The sequence below is a fragment of the Heptranchias perlo genome, chromosome 1 (genome assembly GCF_035084215.1).
Source record: "Heptranchias perlo isolate sHepPer1 chromosome 1, sHepPer1.hap1, whole genome shotgun sequence".
Classification (NCBI taxonomy): domain Eukaryota; kingdom Metazoa; phylum Chordata; class Chondrichthyes; order Hexanchiformes; family Hexanchidae; genus Heptranchias; species Heptranchias perlo.
In genome coordinates this window covers 193,829,965-193,857,399 of record NC_090325.1, presented here as the reverse complement: position 1 = coordinate 193,857,399, position 27,435 = coordinate 193,829,965, and the positions used below count along the sequence as shown (strand labels likewise).

The following is a 27,435-nucleotide window of genomic DNA, read 5'->3' as shown; positions in this document are numbered from 1 at the left end:
AATCGTGTAAGAGCAGTGAGCTTTGTGTGCGCTAACAAAGAGCGAACAACCGTGCGACTCACAGTGTGCTGTGCCTCTCATTTCTCAGGATTTGCAGGATCTCTTCCTTCTTGGCTTTTCTCAAAACTTGTACCAGGGATAAGAAGTTCCTGGTGGCAGATGCTTTGGCGAGGTTCTCGGGCTCCAGTTCTTTCCGAATGGCCTGCCAATATTCGACAAGCTGCCAACAGAAAGACAAACAAAATTTAACCCTGGGCCACGCCTTTTGATGCCTTAGTGATGCCGCGCCACCTCACGGCTCTGCAAGAGTGCTGTTTGTTTCTCGGTGAACTGGTATGTTTGATTCTTTAAGACTATTTGCATTGAAGATCTTCGTGGCAGAGTGGTTTTATTAAAGTACAATGTGGGCATCGCTGGCAAAGCCGGCATTTGTTGCCCATCCCTGGCTGCCCTGGGCCGCCATCTTCTTGAACCGCTGTAGAGCATTTTGATGCAACTGAGTGTCTTGTTAGGTCACTTCAGAGGGAAGTTAAGAATTAATGTGGGAGTGGAGTCACATAGAGGCCCAGACCGGGTAAGGACGGCAGGTTTCCTTCCCTAAGGGACCAGTTGGGCTTTTACAACAATCCAACAGCTTCATGGTCACTTTTACTGATTTTTATTTGAACTGAATTCTCAAAATGCCACGGGTGGGATTTGAACTACTGTTACTCTGGATTATCAGTCCAGGCCTACTAGGATTACTAGCCCAGCAACATAACCACTACACTACCATACCCAGATTAATTTAGGACAGATATTGGAACTCCATTCAAAGAGTGAAATGGTTTTCTAAGTGGGGCAACAGAACCAAAAACCTTAGACTTATTCAAGATACATTTAGATGACGTGATAAGATATTTTCTGGATAGATGAACTAAGAGTATACCCCACTTATCGTATTTATTTTGTGCTCAAGATTGAAAGATACAGCACAGAAGGAAGCCATTCGGCCCATCGATGATATACAGCTCTTCCTCCTTACTAAAAAAATAAAGGTTACCAAACTGCTTTCCAAATACTTCTTCACAAAGATAATGCCTCTTTAAGGCACAGTGTTGGGGCAGGGAATGGTAAGTGTTATTCCATCCATGATATTTCTATATTGGAAGTGCTTGTTCTTGACACTGGATGAAGAACATGGAAAAATATTCCTGAGTGCTAACTCACCTCACCTTGGTAAACACAAAACTCTCACCCCTCACCTTCCACCAAAAGGACATAAAAAACCAGTTTGACTACTTACTGAAGGACAGCCTTTGCATCCAGCTTTGATTGTCCCAGAGACCAGAGACATGGACACATAGTTGGGATTCACAGATTTAATAACGCTGCTAATTTGTTTTCCTTCGATCTTTTTAGGTCCAGCCTTTGTCAACTGAAACTCCAACCTCTGTCTAAAAGGTGAAAGAAATCGTTTTAGTGCAGGCAGGGTCACATTCAGTTCTGATATTCTAGTGTTTCGGGATTTCTTTTATTGAGAGACCAAAATGAACTCCAAGGTCCGTAGTGCGGCTGTGAGGTCCTGGCTGCACAGTTGAGGCAGGTGCCTCTGTTACACCTCTACAGGTGCAGGTTGACCACTCAAATTATTCTCAATACCTTATTTACCCACTTAACAACAGTGGCTACGCCTCAAAAGTAATTTGTTGGTCGTGAATCATTCTGGGATGTCCTGACGTGACAGGCACTGTAAAACCCAAGTTCTTTTTTTCTTTCCCTACCCCTCACGATGGGGATGCACGTGGCCTCTGCTTAGCGCCTTAAACTAATCTCAGCTGGGGCAAGAGTTGGAACGTGTGACGGATTGAGAGAGCTGTCATATTTCATAGTGTCAGCCGTGGCTCAGATGGTAGCAACCTTACTTCTGAGTCAGAAGGTCGTGCGTCCCACTCCAGAGGCTGGCGCACATAATCCAGGCTGACACTCCCAGTGCAGTATTGAGGGAGTGCTGCACTGTCGGAGGTGCCGTCTTTCAGATGAGATGTTAAACCGAGGCCCCGTCTGTCCTCTCAGGTGGATGTCAAAGATCCCACGGCACTATTTCAAAGAAGAGCAGGGGGACTTCTCCCCAGTGTCCTGGGCCGATATTCATCCCTCAACCAACATCACTAACACAGATGATCTGGTCATTATCACCTTGCTGTTTGTGGGATCTTGCTGTGCGCAAATTGGCTGCCGCGTTTCCTACATTACAACAGTGACTACACTTCAAAAATACTTCATTGGCTGTAAAGCGCTTTGGGACGTCTTGAGGTCATGAAAGGTGCTATATAAATGTAAGTCTTTCTTTTTTTACATCAGTTTTTAATCTCGATTCCTTTTGTCCAAAGATCAAAATTGTGCACTTACTTTGATACAATTTTGGCTGCAAGTTCTTGCCGTAGATTGAGTGAAATCAGGTGATACTCCTCAGAAAGTACTGAATGAATGAAATTCTTCTCCAAAACATAAACGCCAGCTGATGTGGACTTTGTATTTACTCCTAATACCTGGAAAAAAAATTCAAGTCAGCATTAAAATACAAACAGGTAAAAGGTCCAAACTCTCTGCCTTTTGAGTGAAACTCTTCAGATTACTGTCGGTGGTTCTAATTTTAAATAACCAACTGATGTTGTTCCTCAGAAGTCATCAATAATGTTTAACTAGAACGTAAGTGCTAACCGCAGCCAAAACGTAATGCCTTCCTTCACACGCACCCCTTCATTGGCTCTCGTTGTCCCCCCCGCCCCCTCATACAGTGTCCCCCGTTGTCCCCCCCCACCTCGTACAATGTCCCCCTTATCTCTGAGTTACCAAGAGATACAAAACATCAACACCTGCCATTCTTTTTCAGGGCCAAGGTCCTCTCAGCAACAGGTAACCATCCTGTCCAGTAAACAAAATATACTGCCCACACACACATATAGACAGCTGCATTCCTTTCCTGCATTCCATCTTTCTTATCCTTCTTCCCAATTCTCATCCATTTCACTGTTTCACAGAATCATAGAATGATACAGAGCAGAAGGAGGCCCTTTGGCCCACCGTACCTGTGCTGGCTCTTTGAAAGAGCTATCCAATCAGTCCCACCCTCCCCCTGCCCTATCCCCACAGCCCTGCAAATTTTTCCCCTTCAAGTATTTATCCAATTCCCTTTTGAAAGTTACTATTGAATCTGCTTCCACCGCCCTTTCAGGCAGTGAACTCCAGGTCACAACAACTCATTGCGTAAAAAAAAATGACTCCTCATCTCCCCCTCTGGTTCTTTTGCCAATTATCTTAAATCTGTGTCCTCTGGTTACCGACCCTCCTGTCCGTGGAAACAGTTTTTCCTTATTTGCTCCATCAAAACCCTTCACCATTTTGAACATCTCTATAAAACCTCTCCTTAACCTTCTCTGATCTAAGGAGAACAATCCCAGCTTCTTCTTTTTATCCTTGCATGATAATATTCCTCAGTGTCTTACTTGGCATAGGTGCCATTTGCGGGGTTAAGCCTAGCAGGAGTATGTAGCGAGGCACTAATACTATGGGGAGTTCAGCTGATGTCATGGACCATGAGAGAATAGCCCTCACCGCCAATGTGCTAGCGATCAGGAAAGACTGAACAGGCTGGGTCTCTTCTCTAGAAAAGAGAAGGCTGAGGGGTGTCTTAATAGAGATCTTTAAAATTATGAAGGGTTTGGTAGGGTAACCGTAGAGAAGATGTTTCCACTTGTGGGGGGGACCAAAACTAGGGGCCATAAATATAAGATAGTCACTAATAAATCCAATCGGGAATTTAGGAGAAACTTCTTTACTCAGAGAGTGGTGAGAATGTGGAACTCGCTCCCACATGGAATATCATAGATGCATTTAAGGGGAAGCTAGATAAACACATGAGGGAGAAAGGAATAGAAAGATATGCTGATAGGGTGAGATGAAGAGGGGTGGGAGGAGGCTCGTGTGGAGCATAAACACCAGCCTGGACCTGTTGGGCCGAATGGCCTGTTTCTGTGTTGTACATTCTATGCAATTCTTCCCAGCTTTTATAGTGATAGATATACCTGTACATTATATTTAGACATCAACTGTCTGTTGATCATAACAGGGCTCGAGGAGCTGGCTGTCCTGTCGACACTGACCTTGCTGTGACTGGTGAATCCTCTCTGTGCCGCTTTGCAGCTGTCCAGTAATTTCACTTTGGTCACGTGGTTTTGTTGGACCTGGTAATTAACCTTGCACTTACCGGAGACATCAACCTAGTGATCGAAGGAGAGAAAGGCAGTGATGTGAGATAAACTGGAACAGCGGAAGGGGAATAAAGAGAGGGAAAAGTAGAATGAGAGGGAAAGAGTAAAAGTGGAAAGAGGAAATGAAAGAAGAGACCAAATAAGAAAATAGAAAGGAGAAAGAAAGAATTTGTCCTTCAGATAGGGTTGGATGTATCCCTGGAGGTTTCATCACATGACCTCCTGTCTCCAACTGCCCCGCCCCCACACTCCCGCCATTGGTCACCCAACATGTCCATCCTCACGGTGCCCCGCCTTCCCACGGCCAATCGGAAAGTGAACAGACTCTGCGTTACCCGACTGGATGATTCTTGACTGTCAGTCAAACAGCAATTTTTTTCCCATGTCCAATAGTTTTAGAACGAGTAAACAAAAGTATTCAAAGAAATTTTTTTTTTAAAACACAACTTTTTAACGCCCCTATGATTTTTCTCCAGGGTGTTTGCTCACAGCGGTGTCCAGGAGATTAGTCTTTAATTCCTGGAGACTCCAGGGCAATCCTGGAGGGTTGGCAACCCTACCCACTCATGACTTTGTCTTGGAGCTTTAGGCGATTGTTGACTCATCTCTCACTGCTGCCCGTGTGTTGTGACAACACTCTGGGAAATACAGACCAATTCTGCATCGGCAGATTGTACTCGTTAATCAATTACCGCGTTAAACTCACCGTGTACAGCAACCAAAAACACGGTGCACGTCACAAATCAAGAGTGCCTCCAGCCAAGGGTTTTAGTGGAAAAAAAAGCCCCGTTATTGCGAGTACAAAAGAGGATTTCGTCGCGCTGTTGGGGTGAATTTCTCTGATTGCGCATTCCCCCGCGACTTCGTGTCCATTAAATTCGACAGATGGAAAGATCATGGGCTGCAAGCAAGTGACCTCTGACCCGTATCCTCCAGTCAGCAAGTCCCTGTGCTGGGAGCGCGCCACTGGATAAATCTTGTGCCTTTTTCACTTTTCACCCAGCGTTTTTGAAAAGCAGACACACGCCCACGTTCTTTTGGAGTACAGGCATCCAGTTTGGGAAGATTGTGTTAAGCCGGCCGCGAGTGGAAAGAACAAATGGACTACATGGAATTATACAGAATTTACAGCACAAAATCAGGCCATTCGGCCCAACTGGTCTGTGCCGGTGTTTATGCTCCACACGAGCCTCCTCCCACCCCTCTTCGTCTCACCCTCTCAGCATATCCATCTATTCATTTCTCCCTCATGTGTTTATCTAGCTTCCCCCTCAAATACCCCATGTAATGGCGCGTTCCACATTCTAACCACGCATTAGATAAAGAAGTTTCTCCTGAATTCCTTATTGGATTTATTAGTGACTATCTTATATTTATGGCCCCTAGTTCTGGTCTCCCCTCACAAGTGGAAACACCATGTCGATGTTTACCCTATCAAACTCTTTCATAACCGTAAAGACCTCTATCAGGTCACCCCTCAGCCTTCTCTTTTCTAGAGAAAAGAGCCCCGGCTTGTTCAATCTTTCCCGATAGGGTATAATCCCCCTAGGATTCTTCCCAGAATTTCATTTATAACTTCTCCAGTGTGCTTTCTATTTATAACAGTGGTGTGAGGCACCAGGTGCAGCAATACAATCCCGTTCCCACAATAACAAAGTAGCATCACGAAGTGTGACGGCCAACTTTTCGGGAGGGAGAAAGCAACAAAGCTGCCCCTTAAAATAATTTTCCATTCCATTGACAAGAAGTGTTATAAATAGAACACGTCACAGTCAGTCACGTGATAGGACAAGTATCTCTACTCATATAGATCGTAGGCAGCACGTACGGTACAGCTGGTTGGGCCAGATTTTGCTGCAGCAGGGCATCTAACGGCGTGCCCTGTCAGTTAGACTCGCCCCTGCATCCTTCAGCTGAGAAACATGCCGCTGAAAGTGCGAGCTGATAACGGCGCAGCGAGGCAAACAGGGCATCTGGGACCTGAGTGAACAGGGCAAGCAATCGGGTACCTCCTTAAACAATGAGATGTAGGGATTGGGAACTAAACAACGGAGGGACTGAGAAGAAGGATGAATTAGATTGTGCGAGTTCAATGTCAAATCAGGAACAGAAAGAGAATTAAAGAGAGGGAAAGAAAGATTGGATTAAGAGAGAGAGAGAGAGAGAGAAAAAAAAAGAGACAGAAAGAAAATGTAAGAAAATTATAAAATTTGACATTTTCAAAATCTTCTAAAACAATTCGCAACCTGAAGGAATGAGACGCCGCACTTGTGATAGTTAATTTTCAGTGCCAGAGTGGTTGATTGGCAGTCATTAACACTTATCACGTTGTTTAAAAGGTACTTACTCTTGTAATTACTAGCCCTAAGTAGCTGCGGTGAGTTTAGTTCGTATCTACCATGTAAATACAGCAACTTCACGCCGTTCAATGCATGTCAATGGTGAGGCAGACAACGAGATCCCGTTTTTGCGAAGCTAATGTCGCAACACAGACAGCAACTTTTGGATATTTGAGTTTAACCGCGCATCTGCCCCTCACCTGAAGTTGCTGTACCGTTTACACATAAATAACGGTTAGTGTCAGTAGCCTCATCCTTATCTTGACAGCAAAATTTGGCCCAATATTTTTGTGGTAAATTTAAATTTAATTTAATTAAATTAAACGGAGTGAATTCAGTGACGAGTTTGAATAATAAGTTTCAATTAACCGTGAAGTTGCGACCCTCCCTCCCACACCTCCCTAACCCTACAAGATATATGGAGCACTATGTAAAGACGAGTTTACCTCGTTCACACTTCTGGATGTGAGCTGTACTTGGAACAGGCTGGTCAGGCCTCTCTTGATGTTCTGAATTACCACCGGCTCGTTTGAGAATGAGTAAAAGGTCTTCACCTGGAGAATGAAAAAGTAAGATTGCAGGTGACCATAGCTTGTGCTGGAAACAGGTTTCAGGAGACATCCAGCAACAACGACAAAAACTTGCATTTATATAGCGCCTTTAACATAGCAAAAACGTCCCAAAGCGCTCCACAGGAGCGATTATCAAACAAAAATTTGACACCGAGCCACATAAGGAGATATTAGGACAGGGGACCAAAAGCTTGGTCAAAGAGGTAGATTTTAAGGAGCGTCTTAAAGGAGGAGAGAGAGGTGGAGAGGTTTAGAGAGGGAATTCCAGAGCTTTGGGCCCAGGCAGCTGAAGGGACGGCCGCCAATGGTGGAGCGATGAAAATCGGGGATGCGCGAAAGGCCAGAATTGGAGAACAATCCACCGACAATCTGTCATTATTATGAATCGTGTACTTTCTTGTTATTATGAATTATCATGCATTGCTATAATATGATATTTGGTGCAGAACTGAATTTTGAAGATCGATGATAGAAGCACTGAATAAAAACAACATCCATGCAGTTTTCAGGGCAATTTACCAAACAAAGTTATCTGTGGGCTCATTCTTCTCAGCCCTGACTGTGACATCTAGGCAGCTGAGAAGTGTATCCTGTATAAGATATAAATGACTTGTGTGTCTGTCAATTAATTATTGGCAATAATCCAATGTTGGGATTCAGGTGATGAACAATGGTGCTACTTAAAGTTCAAAGTCTGCGATCCCAGTGCCTACTAAGAACAGAAGTACAGGTGGTCCACATTGGCTGTTCAAAAGGCAAGATGCTCAATCTAGGGGTCACGTGTGAAAAATAGCTAGTGATGCATTTTGGAAGGAAAAATTACGAGAGGCAATATAAACTAAATTATGCAATTTTAAAGGGGGTGCAGGAACAGAGCGATCTGGGGGTTCACATACACAAACCTTTGTTGGTGGCAAGACAAGTTGATAAGGCTTTTTAAAAAAACAAAGGGACAGAGTACAAAAGCAAGGAAGTTATGGTAAACCTTTATAAATCTCTGGTTAGACCTCAGCTGGAGTATTTGCGTCTAATGCTGCGCACCACACTTTAGGAAGGATGTCAAGGCCTTGGAGAGGGGTCAGAGGAGATTTACTAGAATGGTACCAGGGATGAGAGACTTCAGTTATGTGGAGAGACTGGAGAAGCTGGGGTTGTTCTCCTTAGAGCAAAGAGGTTAAGGAGAGATTTTAATAGAGGTGTTCAAAATTATGAAAGGTTTTGATAGAATAAATAGGGAGAAACTGTTTCCACTGGCAGGAGGGTCGATACCCAGAGGACACAGATTTAAGGTAATTGGCAGAAAAACCAAAGGGGGAAGAGGAGGAACATTTTTTTTACTCAGCAAGTTGTTATGTTCTGGAATGCGCTGCCTGAAAGGGTAGTAAATTCAATAGTAACTTTCAAAAGGGAACTGGATAAATACTTAAAGGGGAAAAATTTGCAGGGCTACGGGGAAAGGGCAGGGGAGTGGGACTAATTGGACAGCTCTTTCACAGAACTGGCACAGGTACGATGGGCCAAATGGCCTCCTTCTGTGCCCTATGATTCTATGATAGTCAGATGAGTTACTGGAGAGCTGCTGGCTACTATGGGACTGCATCCCAGCTGAGTCCGCATCTTCAGGAGCGAAGGAGAGGCAAGTGGAGAAGAAAAAGCTTTCTTAACAGGGACAATGTCACACCTTTCAATGTGGGGATGGCTGGGTCGCACGTTCATTCTGATAACCGCCCCCCAGAAAAACAATGTTGGCCCCTTCGGCCTCTCACAAAGGAAGTCGATGATAATTTTTTAAAAAAAGATAACTTATTTTCAGGGGGGTGGGAAGAGCGGGTCCAGGCCACTTCCCTGGCCCTTTACCCCTGATGGGGCCCCATTTGCCTCCTTCAGGAAGCCAGTACACCCCATCGCACTGGGGATCTCAGCTTCTTACTTTTACACCGGATCCCAGTGAAGCCAGAAGAGTGGGAACTCCCTAAACAAGGCCCTCCCCCTTCTCCCCCTTTCCCCGGAAAACCCCAGCAAAGGCTGGGACCTGGGCTTATCCGGGGAACGGCCTCTTCCACTGAACCCCCACTGGAGTTAAGGCGGGAGTGTGCCAGGAGGCCCACTCATGGCATCCAGGTAGGATCCACCTGAAAGAGAAGAGAGGAAAATCACCACGCAAGGGTGCACTTTACTCTGGATGTGACAACCAGTGAGTGTAAAGTCACAGATAAACCTATCAATTTTTAAAATTTTTTATTAGGGCTGCTAAGCACACTGACTTTTGAACGGCCAAGTTGGCCCATCTGCACTTCCGCTATTAGCATGCTCTGGAATCCTAGAGTTTGAACTTTAAGCAACATTCAGGCACAACGTTGTTAGCATCAGCGTGTAATTAACATTTTATCACTCAACAGGCGTTACAACACTTCACAGAGTTAAAGTACACCCTCCAGTACAGAAAGGTGGTGAGTTTGCAAAAACAGTGATTTTTAAAAATATAGTATTCATTCATGGGATGTGGCATCGCTGGCGAGGCCGGCATTTATTGCCCATCCCTAATTGCCCCTTGAGAAGGTGGTGGTGAGCCGCCTTCTTGAACCGGTGCAGTCCGTGTGGTGACGGTTCTCCCACAGTGCTGTTAGGAAGGGAGTTCCAGGACTTTGACCCAGAGACGAGAAAGGAACGGCCGATATATTTCCAAGTCGGGATGGTGTGTGACTTGGAGGGGGCCGTGAGGAATCTGTAAAACCGTAATTTACAAACTAAAGTTATAGTTCTACTCACTGGAGTAAGCACCAGGCAAAGCATTATCCAATGAATGCCTGTAGAATGATAGAATTTTACATACAGAAGGAGGCCATTCGGCCCATCGTGCCTGTGCTGGCTCTCTGAAAGAGCTATCCACTTAGTCCCATTGCCCCTGTCCTTTCCCCTTTTTTAAATTTTTCTTTCTCAACTGTTTCAGGGACGGATATTCCTGACAGCCCTCTGCATAATAATAAAAAAAAACAATCCCCCCATAGCTGCTGGAAAAACTTCACGAGCAGGATTCCTCGTAGGAGACTTGTGAAGCGCTTGGCGGGTTTCAGTGACAGGCATTTTCAAAAGTTTTGTTTGTTTCTGCTATTTGATTCAATAGTAACTTTCAAAAAAGAATGGGACATATACTTAAAAAAAGAAAAAAAAATTGCAAGGCTCTGGGGAGAGAGCAGGGGAGAGTGGGACTAACTGGATAGTTCTTCCAAAGAGGCGCGATGGGCCAAACGGCCTTCTTCTGTGCTTTATGATTCAATGATTCAATGAATTGGGTTGGAGGAGTTACTGAGCCTAACAGCGTTGCCAATGACTACTGCCTTGAACAGTCTGATATCAGCCATTAAATTCTTAATGCATTTGTATAAAGTTCTTCATCCACCATTTTAACAGACGTGTTCACCTATTTTAAATAAATGTGTTATTATCCCCATTAAAATGGTGGAATTTCATACTAGCACATTAAAGGGCATATTCAGCTGTAATGCATTCCCTGCGCAGAACACCATCAGATGGGAGCACAGGTGGGAGCCTTGTTTCTGACCTGTGCTTCTGCCCAGTGAGGCTGGGTGAGGGAGCTTAGGTTCAGTGGTAGCACTCTTGAGTCAGAAGGCCTCGGGTTCAAGCCCCACTCCAGAGACTTGAGCACCTAATCTATGGCTGACACTTCAGTGCAGTACTTGGGGAGTGCTGCACTGTCGGAAGTGCCGTCTTTCGGATGAGATGTTAAACTGAAGCCTCATCTACCCTCTCAGGTGGGCGGTAAAAGGTCCCTGGTACTATTCGAAGAAGAACAGCGGAGTTCTTCCGGTGTCCTGGCCAATATTTATCCTGTAACCAACACTGAAAACAAATTATCAGGTCCTTTATCTCATTGCTGTTTGTGGGAGCTTACTGTGCAAATATTGGCTGCCACATTTCCCTAAATTTCAACAGTGACTACACTTCAAGAGTACTTCATTGGCTGCAAAGCTCTTTGGGACGTCCTGAGGTTGTGAAAGGTGCTATATAAATGTAAGTTCTTTCTTTCTATAGCTGAATTTGCCCATCAGTGTTTGACTGCTAAAGGCACACAGTATAATTTCTGTGCTAATGATATATCTCTGGCGATGTAAATGAGCTCCTTCATACTGACCAGCTCAGCTGTGGAAGGTCCTCTCTGTGGTGTCACTGTAAGAGTTGTTGTTCGTAAAATGTCTGCTCCTAAGAGGCCACTAAAAAGCTGATTTAAAGCACAAGAACACAACTGAGGAGGCGTCGACATTATAACCGTAGTGTCGGTGCCAAGCAGTTTCCCTTCGCACCAGCGCCGCGGTTATAGCACAAATTCAGCCTGAATTCTGGAGTCAGGGCCTGACCTGGCGCTGGAGTGAAGCAGAGTAAGATTCCCTGGAGGAGGAAGTCTCATTCCGCTGGGCTTTGGAGTCAGTTCCAACCTGATTTACACTCTGAGTTCAGTGTCGGTGCAAAACTGGAAAGTTTCATACCAACGTTAAGTAGGGTTGCCAACTCTGGATGGGCATGTTCCTGGAGGTTTCATCACATGATCTCCCATCTCCCATTGAAACCCTCTCCCCTCCTCCTTCCCCCCGACGACTCCTCCTCTTCCCCCCCCCCCCCACCCCAATTGATTGACCATCACGTCTACCCTCTCGGCGCATCGCCATCCCACGGCCAATTGAGAAGTGAACGGACTCTTCGCTACCCAATTGAGTGATTCTCAACTTCAGTCAAACAGCCTTGTCCCCCATCTCCAATTTTTTTTTAGAACTAATAAGCGAAAGTGCTCAAAGAAATGTTTTTTAAAGCACGCAAATTTTTTAACGTCCCAATTATTTTTCTCCCGGGTGACCTGGAGCTCAATCATCAATTCCTGGTGACTCCAAGGCAATCCTGGAGGATTGGCAACCCTAATGTTAAGCCTCTCGTGATATGGACTAATGCACAGATATAATCTTTAATAACATTTGTAATTGTACAGCTCATCATTTACTGGCCATCGACAGTGAAGCCTAGACGTGAACCTTGAACTCATGTGTCACTCACGCTGTCTGCTAAATACCTGCATGCTATCAACTGCAATATAGTTACTGAGCTGAATGTGTCACAGTTTCATTGGTTTATTCCAAATCTAGAAATCCTGGCATCAACTCCTTAATCAGATTGGTGATGTGATGGCCAGGAGGTCAAACTACCACCGGTTACCTAGCGTCAGTAAATAAGTTCACTGCTGATAGATATTTTTTGAAACTGTTGGCGAAGAATTGATTCAACAGATTCGCAAGATCACAACATAGATACAGATGAGGGGCCAAGCATAAAATACCTGGCCCATTATAGCTCATCCATCCAGACAAACAGCCGACATAACCTTCTGTCATAACTAACTGCCCTTGAATAAGTCTGAGGTTTTCGCCCCCATTCCCCTATCCAGACCATTCCAAGTCTTGATCACTCTTTATGTGAAGATGTTCTTTCCGACATCTGTCCTAAACTCTCCTTTCTCCAGTTTTAACCTCTGTCCCCTTGTTCTAGTATCCTGCTATACCTTGACGCGATGCTCTGGATTTACCTTATCCATACCATTTAATATCTCGCATGCTTCAATAAGGTTCACCACCCCCCCAGCCGACTCGCCTCCTCTCAAGGCTTAGGGAGCCCCAGTTTTTGTCACTGCTGCCCTTAATGCCTGGAGTTAAAGAAATTCTAGTGCCCCAAAACTGCTGATATTGATGCATTACTGGGGGTGAGATTTAAAGAATTAGAAAGAAAGAAAGAAAAACTTGCATTTCTACAGCGTCTTCCACAATCTCAGGACATCCCAAAGCGCTTTACAGCCAATGAAGTACTTTTTGAAGTGTAGTCTCTGTTGTAACGTAGAAAACGTGGCAGCCAATTTGCGCACACCAAGGTCCCACAAACAGCAATGTGATAATGACCAGATAATCTGTTTTTTAGTGATGTTGGTTAAGGGATAAATATTGGCCAGGACACTGGGGAGAACTCCCCTGCTCTTCTTCAAATAGTGCCTTGGGATCTTTTACATCCATCTGAGAAGGCAGACGGGGCCTCGGTTTGAGGTCTCATCCAAAAGACCACACCTCCGACAGTGCAGCACTCCCTCTGTACTGCACTGGAGTGTCGTGTCTAGATTAGACCCTCAAGTCTCTGGAGTGGGGCTTGAACCCACAACCTTCAGACTCAAGAGGCAAGAATGAAAGGAGAGAACCACTCTGCTAAATTATGACATACTCTTAAGTGTCACAAAGAGAGATATCCTTAATATCTCATTAAGACTTAATGATGTCTTTCATTCGCCTCTTGTTACTCTGCTTTGTGCCTCACATCTAGAGGTGTTGGTGTGGGGGACCCCCTGAAAAATTGCCCTCCAATTTTTCTGAAAGACAGTGTCAGCTACCCAAAGGAGAACAGTGTTATCATTGCAGAAAATGTATTTTTGATTAATATTGGCAACATAAATAGTGCACTAGTGAGTGAAGAAATATTGCAAAACTATAGAACACTGGTACACTGCAGCATGTCCTGATACTCCAGTGTGCTGTGGCAGTCAGTAGGAAGGCTACATTTGCTTCCCTCATAGGAACTCATAGCTTAGGGAGTAGGCCATCCAGCCAGCCCCCCGAGCATGTTCCGCCATTCAATCAGATCATGGCTGATCTGCACATCATATCGATTCAAGGGTGAATCGCTCACAGAGTGATAACAAGGAGAAACTTGCAGGGCTATGGGGAAAGAGCAGGGGGAGTGGGACTAATTGGATAGCTCTTTCAAAGAGCCGGCACAGGCACGATGGGCCAAATGGCCTCCTTCTGTGCTGTATGATTCTATGATTCTAAGTGAAGAGAATTCCAGACAACAGGGATATAGCGATTGAAAGATCGGCCACCAGTACTGGACCAAGAGGGAGTGGGGGTACAAAGAGTGATCGATAGTCAGAGGGATGGAGGGAGATGGCAGGGGACAGAGAGGGTAAGAGGAACAAACCGGTTCTCCAGAATCAGGGAATGCAGCGGGAGGGCAGGGACAAAGGGAGAGTGAAAATTTCCTAGATAGCTTAGATTTGATTTTTTTTTGGGAGGGAGGAATTGAGCAGCAGGAAGAGCAATCGAAGAGAAAAAATATCTCAAACACTTCACAACTTACCATGAGCTGCTTGTGTAGATACTGTAAGTGAAAATGTTATCAGCAACAGCTTTTTTTTCTCAAAATCAATTTGCCATTATATACACTATCAAATTATAAAAGAAATCTTGTGTGTGATTTGCTTAATATTCTGGGATCAGCACATGATACTGATGGACTGGCTAAGAAATACCCAATGCCCATCTTCTCTCATCCCGTGTTTTGGAATTCCCTCCCTAAACCTCTCCTCCTCTCTCTCCTCCTTTAAGAAGCTCCTTAAAACCTACCTCTTTGACCAAGCTTTTGGTCGCCTGTCCTAATATCTCCTTATGTGGCTCGGTATCAGATTTATTTTAACAATCGCTCCTGTGAAGCGCCTCGGGACTTTTTACTGCGTTAAAGGCGTTGTATAAATGCAAGTTGTTGTTGTTGGAATCTGTGTTTAAAGTGAGGCAGCTCAGATATTAAAGTATTTAAGTAGGCAAAATAACAGATGAAATTTAATACAACCACAACTTGCATTTATATAGCACTTTTAATATAGCAAAACGTCCCAAGGCGCTTCACAGGAGCGATTATCAAACAAAATTTGACACCGAGCCACATAAGGAGATATTAGGACAGGTGACCAAAAGCTTGGTCAAAGAGGTAGGTTTTAAGGATTGCCTTCAAAGAGGAGAGAGAGAGACGGAGAGGTTTAGGGAGGGAATTCCAGAGCTTAGGGCCTAGGCAGCTGAAGGCACGGTGGCCAATGGTGGAGCCACAAAAACGGGGATGCGCAAGAGGCCAGAGATACAAAATTAAACTAGACAAAACGCACTAAAATAACACAGAGCGTGGTGCAAAGCAGCGCTGACTTAAGCGGGATCTCAGTCCTTCGAGAGGATCTTACCAGTTTTTATGCTGGAGTTCTGCCTCCAGTCACAAAACTATTCAGTATCTGCCCATATATTACTTTAGCTCAAAAAACAATATAGCACTGACGGTACCTTCCCGTTGATCCAGCGTATGAGTACTGGGTGCTTCAAAGCCGCCAGGTTGCTCTTTCCCAGGATTCCTTCTCCAGCGGTGCCTTTAAAGATGTTTTTGTTGTCAGTTCGTTTACTCACATTTTCAAAGTTGACATCAGTTATCTGGGAAAGGAGATGCTACGTCACTTAAGAACATAAGAAATAGGAGCAGGAGTTGGCCGTACGGCCCCTCGAGCCTGCTCCGCCATTCAATAAGATCATGGCTGATCTTCGACCTCAACTCCACTTTCCTGCCTGATCCCCATATCCCTTGATTCCCCTAGAGTCCAAAAATCTATCTATCTCAGCTTTGAATATACTCAACATCCACAGCCCTCTGGGGTAGAGAATTCCAAAGATTCACAACCCTCTGTGTGAAGAAATTCCTCCTCATCTCAGTCTTGAATGGCCGACCCCTCATGCTGAGATTATGGTCCCTATGTCTAGACTCTCCAGCCAGGGGAAACAATCTCTCAGCCTCTAACCTGTCAAGCCCTGTTAAGTGATAAGAGTTAAACTGTGAGTGCCAGAAATCCGAAATCGAAACAGAAAAATTCTGGAAATCTCTCAGTGTCTGACACGGGAAGACTTGTTAACACTTTAGGTGGAGTTCTGAAGGAAGCCCACCCCCCACCCTCTCCAAAACATTAGGTCTTTAAGATTGTGAAAGGGTTTGATAGGGTAGATGTAGAGAAGATGTTTGCACTTGTGGGGGAGACCAAAACTAAGGGCCATAAATGTAAGACAGTCACTAATAAATCCAGTAAGGAATTCAGGAGAAACTACTTTACCCAGAGAGTGGTGAGAATGTGGAACTCGCTCCCACATGGAGTGGTTGAGGTGAATTAGTTTTCAGTAATCTTTGTGAGGCTTGATTTTTGGCTAAACTGAAGATTTTTGATGCAGCAGCTAACAAGGATCAGGAAAGATGGGAGCAAATGTTCCTGAAAAATTCCAGGGAAGAAAGAATGGGCAGATGGCTGCTACTTGATGCTTAAGAAGTCTGTTTGCTTGACTGTCTTGTGCTCTGACCTCCAGTTTTCCTGCCAATATTCTCCCTTTACCTCATCTTTTTTTTAAATTCATTCTTGGGATATGAGAGTTGCTGGCAAGGCCGGCATTTATTGCCCATCCCTAGTTGCCCTTGAGAAGATGGTGGTGAGCCGCCTTCTTGAACCGCTGCAGTCCATGTGGTGAAGGTTCTCCCACAGTGCTGTTAGGTAGGGAGTTCCAGAATTTTGACCCAGCGACGATGAAGGAACGGCGACATACGGGATGGTGTGTGACTTGGAGGGGAACTTGGTATTCACCTGCTGCCCTTGTCCTTCTAGGTGGTGGAGGTGGCAGGTTTTGGGAGGTGCTGTCGAAGAAGCCTTGGCGAGTTGCTGCAGTGCATCCTGTAGGTAGGACACACTGCTGATCTACCAAGCCTGCCCCACACCATGATGGCCGGACCATCATGGCTAAATACTTCTTCCCTTCCCTTCCCTTCTTCCCACCTCCCCCCCCCCAATGCCCCACCCCTGCAGCCATGTAATCTCCTGGGAGAGGCAAAAAAGCAGAGGAAAAAACCCAGGACCATTAAGGGAAAAAATTACTCTCCGACCCCCCAATCAGGCGATTGACACCAGTCCAGGAGATCACATGGACCAAGTGTTAGCTATAAAGACACTGTCCTTCTATATGGTGTGATCTCTGCCCCAGTCAGGAACCGGTCCAGCTCCCTTTTGAAGCCATACAGAGAGTCGGCTCCCACCACACCAGCCGGCAACACATTCCAGAGGCTCACCACTCTCTGGGGAAAGATGAACCGCCCAACATCCAGTCTATTCCTACTCTTCCATAGTTTAAACTCGAGTCCCCGGGTCCTCCCCAATCTGTTCAACTGGAATAATCTATCAATAGGGACGCTATCCAGCCCTTTAATTATTTTATCGACCTCTACCAGGTCACCTCTAAATCTACGCTGCTCTGAAGTAAATAGACCAAGGTCCTTGAGCCTATCTGAGATGCTGAGGTTCTTTAAGTGAGGAATCATTCTTGTAGCTCTCCTTTGGACCTTTTCCAAGGCCACTGTGTCACCCACCATGTTGGGGGGACCAAACTGGGCCCAGTACACTAGATGCGGTCTGACCAGCGACCTGTATAGTGTCACAACGGTATCCTTTGATTTATACGGAATGGTTCTGTTAATACAACCCAATACCTTGTTAGCTTTAGCTACAGTTCCTCTACACTGGTCATCAGTAGTGTTCACCAAGGCAAAAAAAAAAAAACAGTATCTACCCGAGAAGCCTCCACCTGTCTTCACCCTGTCATCTGCGAAAGCAAGTAAGAAGAAACCCGGACAGGTGGGTGATTGATGCGTTCCTGGGAAATGTCTGTTAGTTGGATCTTGCTGCTCCTCATGACTGAGGATAAACAAAATTTCAGGAAGTGGTTAAAAAGGGAAAGAGGAGAATATTAAAGTAATGGAAAAAACAAAGGGTGTTAGGATGAAAATATTCTTCTGTCTCTCCCCTCACCCCCCCCCCCCCAAAGCAAATACCGATACAGGCACAAAGGGCCAAATGGCCCCCTTCTGTGCTGTATCATTCTATGATTAAAATGGTTACCATTAAAAGAAACCTACCCCAATTCTAACAAGTTGGTCATCTTCATTGCTTGAATTTCTCCATAACAAGTCAACATTGACATTGGATACAATCTTAAATCCTGCACTCTCATCGGTTGTTCCTCTGGCTCTGTCTAACTGCACCTCCACGGTATAACTGTATTTGTACGTCTTCTCTGCATTAAACCTTGGTCCGCTCTGTTGTGCTGATTTAAAAAGAAAAAACAGACATTAGGATTCACAGTGGCACTGCGCAAGGTGTGTTTTTGCAAGGAGTATCTCACTTTGGCTCACGTGCAGGCTGTTGTAGAGGTGGCTCAGTATTAGTTCTTGACACATAACCGATTACCTCGCCTCGTCAGAAAGCCCACCATAGCTTGGTTCGATCTGACATTGGTCAAACGGAAAAGCTGAGTCTGACACTTGTCAGTAACGAGAAATAGCAGCAGTGGAAGGGATCTCCAGGAGTGAGTGAAGGGGAAGCGAATTATGCGTATAAGATAAGGCCAGATCAACTCAGCGGGTAAAATACATACTGGGCAGGGAATCTCCCTTTAACCTCGGGTAACCACTGCATTAATATAGCCATGATGTGGAGATGCCGGTGATGGACTGGGGTGGACAAATGTAAGGAATCTTACAACACCAGGTTATAGTCCAACAGTTTTATTTGAAAATCACAAGCTTTCGGAGTTTACCTCATTCGTCAGGTGAGTGACCTGACTCACCTGACGAAGGAGGTAAACTCCGAAAGCTTGTGATTTTCAAATAAAACTGTTGGACTATAACCTGGTGTTGTAAGATTCCTTGCATTAATATAGAGCACAAAGGAATTTTACACACGCTGCCAACCAATTACTCAACAACAATAACTTACATTTATATAGCACCTTTAATGTAGTAAAACGTCCCAAGGCGCTTCACAGGAGCGTAATCAGACAGAAATTGCCACCGTGCCACATAAGGAGATATTAGGACAGGTGACCAAAAGCTCGGTCAAAGAGGTAGGTTTTAAGGAGCGTCTTAAAGGAGGAGAGGTAGAGAGGTGGAGAGGTTTAGGGAGGGAATTCCAGATCTTAGGGCCTAGGCAGCTGAAGGCACGGCCGCCAATGGTGGAGCGATTAAAATCGGGGATGTGCAAGTGGCCAGAATTGGAGGAGCGCAGAGATCTCGGAGGGTTGTAGGGCTGGAGGAGGTTACAGAGCTAGGGAGGGGGGGCGAGGCCATGGAGGGATTTGAAAACAAGGATGAGAATTTTTAAATCGAGATGTTCCCCAACAGGGAGCCAATGTAGGTCAGCGAGCACAGCGGTGATTTGGTAAAATTTGGGAATTTCTTGACAAATTCTCTGAACTGATCGCTAAAGGAATTCACTAGACGTTCATTGTTAGTTTCTTTTTTTGGCTTCATTAATGCACCAGGTTAGGGGGCATTCCTGAATTAGAATCTGCTTCAACAATGTCATCGTCAACCTAAAACACCAGCAGCAGCTGGGGGGCTGAATTATAAGGAGAAATTGGAGAGACCGGGGCTCCTCAAATTTGGAAGGAGGCAACTGAGAGGTGACCATATAGAGGAATAAAAGATAGTAAATGGTATGGGAAAGGTAGATTCGGAAAAGAACTTCCAACTAAACTGCAAGAGTATGGAATGCACTGCCTGAAAGGGCGGTGGAAGCAGATTCAACAGTAACTTTCAAGCAGGGAATTGGATAAATACTTAAAAAGGAAAGATTTACAGGGCTATGGAGAAACAGCCAGGGAGTGGAACTAATTGGATAGCTCTCTCAAAAGAGCCGGCACCGGCACAATGGGCCGAATGGCCTCCTTCTGTACTGTATGATTCTACGAGTAGGACCAAAGGACACAAGCTCAAACTAGTAAAAGGCAAATTATTGATCTCGGGAAGTTCTTCACACAAAGAGTGATCAATACGTGGAATGGACTTCTGGGTAGGGCAGTGGAGGTCAAAACCATCATTTAAGAAACTTGATGGGAGTACACTAGGGTCTGTCTGGAAGATAGGGTAAGATGGGCCAAATGTTCTTCTTTGCCCTTGTTTAATCTTGTGATCGTGGGGTGCAGGTAACCACAATCACAATTTATCCTAGTTTGCCAACTAGATTCGGGCTTAATCAACAAAGGATTTAAGGTTTTTTTTTTAAAAGTTGTTATCACAGTCACCAGGGGGCATTTTTAATTTCCCAGAAAGTGAAAGAACTTGCCGGATTATAAGGAATCAGGAACACCAGTGCGGGGATTTTAACCTAACTCGCCCCCTCGGGAAACTGACGGGATTGGGTACAACGCTGGTTTTATACGCCGCCCGAAGTCAGTCGAGAGTAACATTGGGCGGGGTGTAAAACCAGTGTTGCACCCGATCCCATGGGTTTCCCACCCGGCGAGTTAGGTTAAAATTGTCCCCCCTGTGTCTGCGAGGCCGCTGATGATCGTCTATTACCGTCTAAACCCTGAGAGACCTGACCTCTTCCCATTAATCCATCTAAAAGGAAATGTGAAGCAAGCATTTCCCAGTACTCTTCGCCACGGAGGCGTAACTCCACTTTACCATAAGAGTGAACTCTATCTTGAACTCAGCTGCTTAGGCCCTAAGCTCTGGAATCTCCTCCCCTAACCTCTCCGTCTCTCCACCTCTCTCTCCTCCTTTCACACGTTCCTTAAAACCTATCTCTTTGACCAAGCTTTTGGTCACCTGTCCTAATATCTCCTTATGTGGCTCGGTGTCAAATTGTGTTATGTTAATCGCTCCTCTGAAGCGTCTTGTGACGTTAAAGCTATACAAATGCAAGTTGTTGTTGTTATACATGGAACTAGTCCCAAATTCTTCCATTATTAAGAACACGTGTACTCGCATCTCACTGGAACCAAACAATTCAAAGAGACTGGAGCAATACACATGCACAAAAAAAATTGTATTGCCACAAAAGCCGGTTTTCATCCACTATTGCCATTAACATTTTTTTGGGGACAAGAAAAAAATAAACAATTTCAGCAAACACTTTTCATCTTCCACGTCAAGCGAGAAGCTCCAATACTTTTTTTTTTAAATTACATTGTCAATAAAATTCAATATAATTTCTTAAATAAAGCAACACTGTTGGTGACTCTGGCCTTGTGGAAAAGTACCAAATTAAAAAAAGGTGACAGGTTGGGAAAAACATTGCCAGATTTAAAACTGAAGGAGAGTCCAAGTGGTTGGCATTGCTTCCTGGTGCCATAGAGCATTGGTTGCACAAACTGTGGCACAATGTGGTGACGTGGGGATTCACACCAGCGATTCTCCACATGCTGGTGCTTCCTGATGTCAACTATCAGGACAGGCGCTGAACAGAGTCTAAGTTCTTCCTCAGAGGCAGGGAGAAAGCGGTGATAAGAGATTGGTCCAACGCAAAGTGCTGGCGTGCACCTTGAAAGTGCTGGTTGCTGAGAAGTTTTGGTAGAGGGTCTGGGAGGTGCTTGTCTCCTAAGAGGAGCACAGTGTGTGGAACAGGGAGCCTAAAGAAAGGGAGGGGAGGGGCGGATGTGAAATGAAACTCATCCTTTCTGCAGAACAAATGCTTTTTTTTCCTCAGCACTTGACCTGTATTGACTCGCTGATCGACATTGGCTCCCAATCCACCAGTGCCTCGAATTTAAAATTCTCATCCATGTGTACAAATCCCTCCATGGCCTCGCCCCTCCCTATCTCTGTAACCTCCTCCAGCCCTACAACCCTCCGAGATCCCTGCGTTCCTCGAATTCTGGCCTCTAGCGCGTCCCCGATTTCCTTCGCTCCATCATTGGCCGTGCCTTCAGTTGCCTGGGCCCTAAGCTCTGGAATTCCCTCCCTAAACCTCTCCGTCTCTCTCTCCTCCTTTAAGACCCTCCTTAAAACCTACCTTTTTTGACCAAGCTTTTGGTCACCTGTCCTAATATCTCCTACGTGGCTCAGTATCAAATTTTGTTTGCTAATCGCTCATGTGAAGCACCTTGGGACATTTCACGACGTTAAAGGCGCTATATAAATGCAAGTTGTTGTTGGTGTATTTGTGACCTCCACCAGCAGCATCATGGATCAGCATTTGGGATACTGATGTCCTGTATCACTGTGCATTGTGTGCGGGGGGGAGTAAATCTTCATTCCTCCCAACACACTCCACGACAGAACCTCTCAAACACTTCCACCTACTGACAACTGACCAGTCCGGTTGTCCCACGTGGAATACAATGCTGTAAATGCTTGTGACACTGTGAAGTACATGCATATTCAAATAAAACTGATTGTATTAAAAGCGCAGGTTAAGTTAAAGTCTTCACAGAGGCATCAGAACAATCCCCCATTCAGAAGCTTATCAAAATGTTATGTGGTCGCATACCATAAAACTCGGTGCAAAGGTCAAACCTTAATGCGGATTTTTGATCTGGAAATCTGGGGGTGAAACCTAACACCATGGAAACAAATCTTCACCCACGAATCCAGGTGTCTCAGCAGGCAAGTTAAAGTACAATGTTGAGATCTTACCGTCATGGGTGGAGTTTATAGACAGCTACAGCCTACTGCATGTTATTTTTTTAAATTCATTCATGGGATGGGGGTGTCGCTGGCAAGGCCAGCATTTATTGCCTATGCCTAATTGCCCTTGAGAAGGTGGTGGTGAGCCGCCTTCTTGAACTGCTGCAGTCCGTGTGTGAAGGTTGTCCCACAGTGCTGATAGGAAGGGAGTTCCAGGATTTTGACTCAGCGACGATGAAGGAACGGCCGATATATTTCCAAGTCGGGATGGTGTGTGACTTGGAGGGGAACGTGCAGGTGGTGTTGTTCCCATGTGCCTGCTGCCTTTGTCCTTCTAGGTGGTAGAGGCTGTGGGTTTGGGAGGTGTTGTCGAAGAAGCCTTGGCGAGTTGCTGCAGTGCATCTTGTAGATGGTACACACTGCAGCCACGGTCCGCCGGTGGTGAAGGGAGTGAATGTTTAAAGTGGTGGATGGGGTGTCAATCAAGCAGGCTGCCTTGTCCTGGATGGTGTCGAGCTTCTTGAGTGTTGTTGGAGCTGCACTCATCCAGGCAAATGGAGAGTATTCCATCACACTCCTGACTTGTGCCTTGTAAATGGTGGAAAGGCTTTGGGGAGTCAGGAGATGAGTCACTCACCGCAGAATACCCAGCCTCTGACCTGCTCTTATAGCCACAGTATTTATGTGGCTGGTCCAGTTAAGTTTCTGGTTACAACATGGAAAGGTTCAAAAATAACTTGGAATTAAATAAGTTGAATTTTAAATAAAATCGATGAACCGCAGATCTCTCTCTCCATCCCTAGAACTGAGAGGATATACTTGTCAGGAAAGGCTGAACAGGCTGGGGCTCTTTTCTCTAGAAAAGAGAAGGCTGAGGGGTGACCTGATTGACGTCTTTAAAATTATGAAAGGGGTTTGATAGGGTCGACGTAGGGAAGATGTTTCCACTTGTGGGGAGATCAAAACTAGGGGCCATAAATATAAGACAGTCACCAATAAATCCAATAAGGAATTCAGGAGAAACTTCTTTACCCAGAAAGTGGTGAGAATGTGGAACTCGCTACCACAAGGAGTAGTTGAGGCGAATAGCATAGATGCATTTAAGGGAAAGCCAAATAAACACATGAGGGAGAAAGGAATAGAAAGTTATGCTGATAGGGTGAGATGAAGAGGGGTGGGAGGAGGCTCGTGTGGAACATAAACCAGTTGGGCAGAATGGCCAGGCTCTGTGCAGTAAATTCTTTGTAATTCTATTCCTACACTGGTCTTTAAAGCCCATCATTAAAATAAACCCATAAGTAACTTTTAAATTAAGACAAAAGTTTTGGGGGATGGCACAATATTGGATGTGAGTCTGCATCTTCCCACCTACCCCTCACCCCACCACCTGCGACCACTAACCTGCTCCCCTCCCCCCCAATCCCCCCCACACACACATTGGGTTTTCAATCTCAGCTCAGCTGCTCAGGGAAAGGTAGAGTGGCATTGACTGGATGTCCGATAGCGAGGGAGGATGGAAGGGAGAGTCACCCCCCTTGCACCGTACTGCGGCCGTTTTTGCACCAACGTTTAGCAGAGGCCTCCTGGTAGGTGTGTGACTGAGGTCAGCGTGTGGAGTGAGAATTTAAAAAATGAACAGGAGAGAATCCTGTCCTTGGAAGAAAAGACTGGGAATAAACAGTTCCATTGATTCAAACAGCCATTGATGCACCTTGTATGTTCAAGCCACATGACTATAATCAAACAGGAATCCTGGCTTTACAGTCTAGGTTGTAGCCTCAGAAAAATGCTAAGCTCTTCCAACCTTTTCTAAAACTCTCAAACAGGAAAAGAACCAGAGGGGAGAGGAGGAGAATTTTTTTTTAACTCAGCGAGTTATGATGATGTGGAATGTGCTGCCAGAAAGGGCGGTGGAAGCAGACTCAATAGTAACTTTCAAAAGGGAATTGGATAATTACTTAAAAAAGAAAAATTTGCAGGGTCATGGGGAAAGAGCAGGGGGCAGTGGGATTAATTGGTAGCTCTTTCAAAGAGCCGGCACAAGCACGATGGGCCGAATGGCCTCCTTCTGTACTGTGTGATTCTATGATTCTAAGGTCTTTAAATCCAATTTAAAGTTTAAGGAGATATACAATCCACATCCACAATAATCAGACTGAAACTGCAGATGTGTTCAATTTACAATAGTTTAAAGTCACTATCAGGACTAAAGCAGGGAATATTAGCAATCAGAATGAATTCTGATACAAATTTATAAAAGATGTTCAGAGAGGGATGGGAACATTGGAAAGTACCAGAAATTACTACAGTTTATGACCAATCCCAAAATTTAATACCCCTCAATTGCCCACTCCTTAAAATATCTGTCCAATTCTCCCTTAGATGTTTCCCATCATCTGCTTCCACGGGCAGTCCATTCCCCAAATTCATCATCTTCTGCGTAGGATCGTTTAATCTAAACTGTCCGTGCACCTTCTTGTTTCTAAGCTTGAGCTTACCTGCCCTAGTTCTAGAGACTGTGCCACTCTTGAACATATTATCGAGGTTGAATTTATCTATTCCCTTAAGAATCTTGACTATTTGAGTAATATCTCCTCTGAGCCTTCTCTTCTCCAGAGTTATACAATCTCGGACTCGTTAACCTCCCCTCCAATCTCAGTTGTCTTACCTTAGGTATCAGTTTGGATGCCTTGTTTGCATCTCGTCAAATGCCTGGATACTGTAAAAGTATATTCTATCCGATTTTAACAGTGTGCAATTCGTTGTACATTAATATTCTTGTGCACACAAGAAAAACTTTTTAGGTTCACATTCCCTCCTACTACTTAATGAATGCAGTAGCTTCAAAGCAGAAGAGAAAGAAATTAGGAACAAAAGAACAAAATAAAGGCCATTCAGCCCACGTAGGAGCCTCTCAGATTACATAGAATTAAATAGAATCTACAGCACAGAAACAGGCCATTCGGCCCAACTGGTCCATGCCGGCATTTATGCTCCACACGAGCCTCCTCCCACCCCTCTTCATCTAACCCTATCAGCATATCCTTCTATTCCTTTCTCCCTCATGTGCTTATCTAGCTTTCCCTTAAATGGCAGCTACACTGTTCGCCTCAACTGCTCCTTGTGGTAGCAAGTTCCGCATTCTAACATCTCTCCGAGTAAAGAAGTTTCTCCTGAATTCCCTAATGGATTTATGGTATTCCTCTCTCTCCTGCCTCAGCACCGGACTACTGTCCTTCTATTTTTCCAAGCTTCAGTGGAACAACAAAGAGTGAAATGCTTGGCACAATCAGTAAATCATTGGATTTAAATGGATAAATTATTGTTTCGCCAACTTGTCCTGCTGATTATTGGTAAAGGATACAAAATTACAGATAAGAATGAATGCTGCAAACATACAAATGATCTGCTCCTACATACATCAAAAAATGAAAGACACTGAGAAAAAAGCACCACCAATATCTACTTACTTTTTGCGGAAGTTGAGGAGGGAGAAACTATTAGGATCAACAGCACCCAAAGTATTGACATTTTTTCCAACACACTGTACCCGAGTCAACAGGAGTAATTAGAATGGGCAACCTCGAAGAAACCACCAACACGTAGAAGAGGGAGAGAGGGGGAGATGGGCAAAAATAAAATGAACTCAGGCGAAGGGAGCCGCAGGGTAGAAAGAGTGAGGACAGAAGGTTTAACGTTTATCTAGCTAGATTGGAGGTCAGATTCCAAACTCCACGCAGTGGTTGCAAGTCCTTGGGTTAAATATTAAACAGCTGTGATTTTATACCGATCCTGACACAGAAATCAGCTGGGCACTAACTTCATCCAATAGATAAAAGGCACATGGCACCTCACATTCACTCAAGGAGTTAAATCATGTTTTAAAAACATTTCCTTCAGTGTAACTTTGTGTCTGTTTTACAGAACTTAAAATGAGCTGATGTGGTAGATTTCAAATGCCTCTTTGAAAAAGTGAAACATAGCTATTCTCACAGGTAAAAATCTCTATTCCTAGACTGCACAGTCTAGGAAGTTCCCAGGTTTAATCCCAAATCCACCCCTCAGTTAACTGATCGCACCCAGGGTTACAGATGGCTATGGCACCTTGGACTAGGTTAGGGAAAATTGGTCAGGGTTCCTACTCCTGATCACTTTACATCATGGGAGAAAAGAAAGACTTGCATTTTATAGCGTCTTTCAGGACATCCCAAAGTGCTTTACAGCCAATGAAGTACTTTTGAAGTGTAGTCAGTTATAATGTAGGAAACGAGACAGCCAATTTGTGCACAGCAAGGTCCCACAAACAGCAATGTGACAATGACCAGATAATCTGGTTTAGTGATGTTGGTTGAGGGATAAATATTGGCCAGGATACCGGGGGAATTCCCCTGCTCTTCTTCGAAATAGTGCCATGGGATCTTTTACGTCCACCTGTGAGGGCAGATGGGGCCTCGGTTTAACACCTCATCCGAAGGACAGTATCTCCGACAGTGCAGCACTCCCTCGGTACTAGCACTGGGAGTGTCGGCCTGGATTTTGTGCTCAAGTCTCTGGAGTGGGACTTCAACTCACAACCCACTGACTCAGAGGCGAGAGTGCTACCCACTGAACCACAGCTGTGCTGGGATACCAGATGAATAACAGGATTGAGTTTGGCTGTGTTGCCTTGCACAGTCAACTGGCCTCCAGCAATCACTGCCAAGGCTAAGGACACATGAAAGCTGCCCACTCTGGTGATGTACAAGAGAGCACCAGCCAGCAGTAGAACTGTGCCTCAGTGAGGCAGTTGATTACCCTTTTTCTGTCTTTTCGTTAAAAGTCCCTGGCAATGCAATGCAAAGCCACAGATTCAAGCAACACTGGGCTCCAGGACAAAGGAGCAGCCTGCTTCCATAAGCACAAGGGGACTGAATTCCCAGCTTGGGATTGCGGGAAAAGAAAAAATCAAACATGGATCCGCTCTAACTGGCTCCC

General features: G+C 44.9%; 1 protein-coding gene across 1 annotated transcript in view; it reads right to left on the bottom strand.

Moving 5' to 3' along the window:
* mttp (microsomal triglyceride transfer protein) overlaps nt 1-26,156 on the bottom strand; it is a 46,630-nt gene extending 20,474 nt beyond the window's left edge. Inside the window, exons 1-8 of the mRNA XM_067994506.1 lie at nt 25,932-26,156; nt 17,968-18,155; nt 15,315-15,458; nt 7,039-7,146; nt 4,146-4,262; nt 2,392-2,531; nt 1,286-1,436; nt 63-220 (exon numbers count right to left, since the gene is read on the bottom strand). Coding sequence (XP_067850607.1) covers nt 63-220; nt 1,286-1,436; nt 2,392-2,531; nt 4,146-4,262; nt 7,039-7,146; nt 15,315-15,458; nt 17,968-18,155; nt 25,932-25,992 — 1,067 coding nt within the window. The 5' untranslated portion in view covers nt 25,993-26,156. The remainder of the gene's footprint in view (nt 1-62; nt 221-1,285; nt 1,437-2,391; nt 2,532-4,145; nt 4,263-7,038; nt 7,147-15,314; nt 15,459-17,967; nt 18,156-25,931) is intronic.
* Nucleotides 26,157-27,435: the final 1,279 nt, after the last annotated feature.